Raw genomic sequence first — 2,500 nt, forward strand, 5'->3', positions numbered from 1 at the left:
AGCAGCGCCGCTTGTGACTGTCCCATGCACACCAACGGGGTGGTGACAGTGTCTTCAGAGGAATGTTTAGAAGCTCGGGTGCAATAGCCGAATGGTTCAAGTGCTGGACTTTCAATCTGAGGGTCCTGGGTTCGAATCTCGGTGAACCTGGTGGGTAAAGGGTGGAGATTTTTCGGATCTCTCAGGTCAACATATGTGCAGACCTGCTAGTGCCTGAACCATCTTCGTGTGTATGCGCACGCAGAAGATCAAATACGCACGTTAAAGATCCTGTAATCCATGTCAGCATTCGGTGGGTTATGGAAACAAGAATATATACCCAGCATGCACAACCCCGAAAACGGAGTATGGCTGCCTACATGGCAGGGTAAATAAATAAAAACGGTCATACACGTAAAATGTTACGTCTGTCTGAGTGTGTATGCGTGTGCGTCTGAAATCTGATTCAGTGAATGACACAGGAAACGAATGATGAGTGTTTATTCTAAAGAAGGGATGGGGAGTGTTTGTTGCAAAGAATGGATGGGGTGAGGGGTGTGGGTTTTTTTTTTTTTTTTTTTTTTTTGTGTGTGTGTTTTGTTTTTTGTTTTTTGTTGGGGTTTTTTTTGTAAAGAATGGATGGGGTGAGGAGTGTTTTTGTTTTTAAAATTTTTTTTTAAAGAATAGATGGGGTGAGGGGTGTGTTTTTTGTTGTTGTTGTTGTTGTAAAGAGTGGATGGGGTGAGGGGTGTTTTTTTTTTGTAAAGAATGGGTGGGGTGAGGAGTGTGTTGGGTTTTTTTGTTGTTGTTGTTTTTTTTGTAAAGAGTGGATGGGGTGAGGAGTGTGTTTTTTGTTGTTTTTTTGTAAAGAATGGATGCGGTGAGGAGTGTGGGTTTTTTTTTGTAAAGAATGGATGGGGTAAGGAGTGTGGTTTTTTTTTTTAATTTGTTTTTTTTTTAATTTTTATAAAGAATGGAAGGGGTGAGGAGTGTGGGTTTTTTTTTGTAAAGAATGGATGGGGTGGGGAGTGCTTATTGCAAAGAAGAGGTGGTGACGGGGAGTGTGTATTGTCAACAAGGAACGGTCGTAGAGAGTGTTTATTGCAAACAAATGGTGTGGTGGTGGGGGGTGTTCATTATAACCAAGGGGGTATGGGGTGCACGGGTGTGTGTTCGACGACAGGAAGCAGGACCTGGAGCTGCCCGTGAAGAATGTGGAGGACCTGAAGAAGCAGGTGTGTGTCTATAAGGCAGATGACCTCACGTCAGCTCTTGAAAACTTCTTCATCTTTGCCCCGTCGTTCGCGTGAGTCCGTCTCTTGTGTGAGGGTGGGTTGGGGTAGGGTAGGGTAGGGTAGTAGTGTGGGGTGCGTTGGTTGTATTGGTGGTGGGGGATGGTTAATTGTGGTGGTGGGAGGGTGGGGGGGTAATTGTGGTGGTGTGGTGCATCTTCATCTTTGCCCCGTCGTTTGCGTGAGTCTGTCTTTTGTGTGGGTGGGTGGGTGTGGGGTAGGATGGGGTGCGTTAGGTTGTATTGGTGGTTGTTGGTGTGGTGGTGGGTTGGTTGTATTGGTGGTGATGGTGGTGGTTGTGGTGGTGAGTTGGTTGTATTGGTGGTAGTTGTGGTGGTGGTCAGGTTGTAGTTGTGGTGGTGATGGTGATGGTCGTGGTTGTAGTGGTGGTGGTGATGGTGGTGGTGGTGGTTGTAGTGGTGGTGGTGATTGTAGTGGTGGTGGTGGTGGTGATGGTGGTTGTAGTGATGGTGGTGGGTTGGGTGTAGTGGTGGTGATGGTGGTGGTTGTAGTGGTGGTGGTGGTTGTAGTGGTGGTGGTGGTGGTGGTGGTTGTAGTGGTGGTGGTGGTTGTAGTGGTGGTGGTGGTGGTGGTGGTGGTTGTAGTGGTGGTGGTAGTGTTGGTGATTATACTAGTGGTGGTGGGTTGGTTGTAGTGGTGGTGGTGGTGTTTACAGTGGTGGTGGTGGTTGTAGTGGTGGTAGTGGTGGTGGTAATGTTGGTGATTATACTAGTGGTGGTGGGTTGGTGGTAGTGGTGGTGGGTTGGTTATAGTGGTGATGGCGTTATTTACCCTATCCACCACCACCACCCACCCACCCACCCAACCCAAACGGGCCCACCCGGTCCCCCCAACAAAACCAAAACAACAAGAACAACAACAACAACAAAAACTCATCTCTCTTTCAGCGGGTACCATGAAGGGGTCCACCGTATCGCTCTGGAGTTCTGTGAGGATGCGGCCAGGCAGGGCGTGTGTTACGCCGAGCTGCGCTACTCGCCCCACTTCCTCAGCAACTCGTTGCACGTGCGCACCTACGCCAGGGACAGTGGCGGCGGATACACCCCGCGCGACGTGGTGCGCTCCGTCAACCAGGCGCTGCAGGAAGGGGAGCGGCGCTACGGGGTGAAGGTCAACACCATCCTGTGCTGCATCCGTCACATCCCTGGTAAGACTTGGGTTGGGGGGCAACGCTGCACTGCACTGCACTGCACTGCACTGCACTACTC

At 49.7% G+C, this 2,500-nt stretch overlaps 1 protein-coding gene across 1 annotated transcript in view; it reads left to right on the forward strand.

The window, feature by feature from the left end:
- LOC143289627 (adenosine deaminase-like) overlaps window positions 1–2,500 on the forward strand; it is a 15,608-nt gene that overhangs the window by 7,699 nt on the left and 5,409 nt on the right. The window contains exons 5-6 of the mRNA XM_076598671.1: window positions 1,163–1,285; window positions 2,180–2,439. Of these exons, the coding sequence (XP_076454786.1) occupies window positions 1,163–1,285; window positions 2,180–2,439 (383 nt within the window). The remainder of the gene's footprint in view (window positions 1–1,162; window positions 1,286–2,179; window positions 2,440–2,500) is intronic.

This window comes from Babylonia areolata, chromosome 14 (genome assembly GCF_041734735.1).
Source record: "Babylonia areolata isolate BAREFJ2019XMU chromosome 14, ASM4173473v1, whole genome shotgun sequence".
Lineage (NCBI taxonomy): Eukaryota > Metazoa > Mollusca > Gastropoda > Neogastropoda > Buccinidae > Babylonia > Babylonia areolata.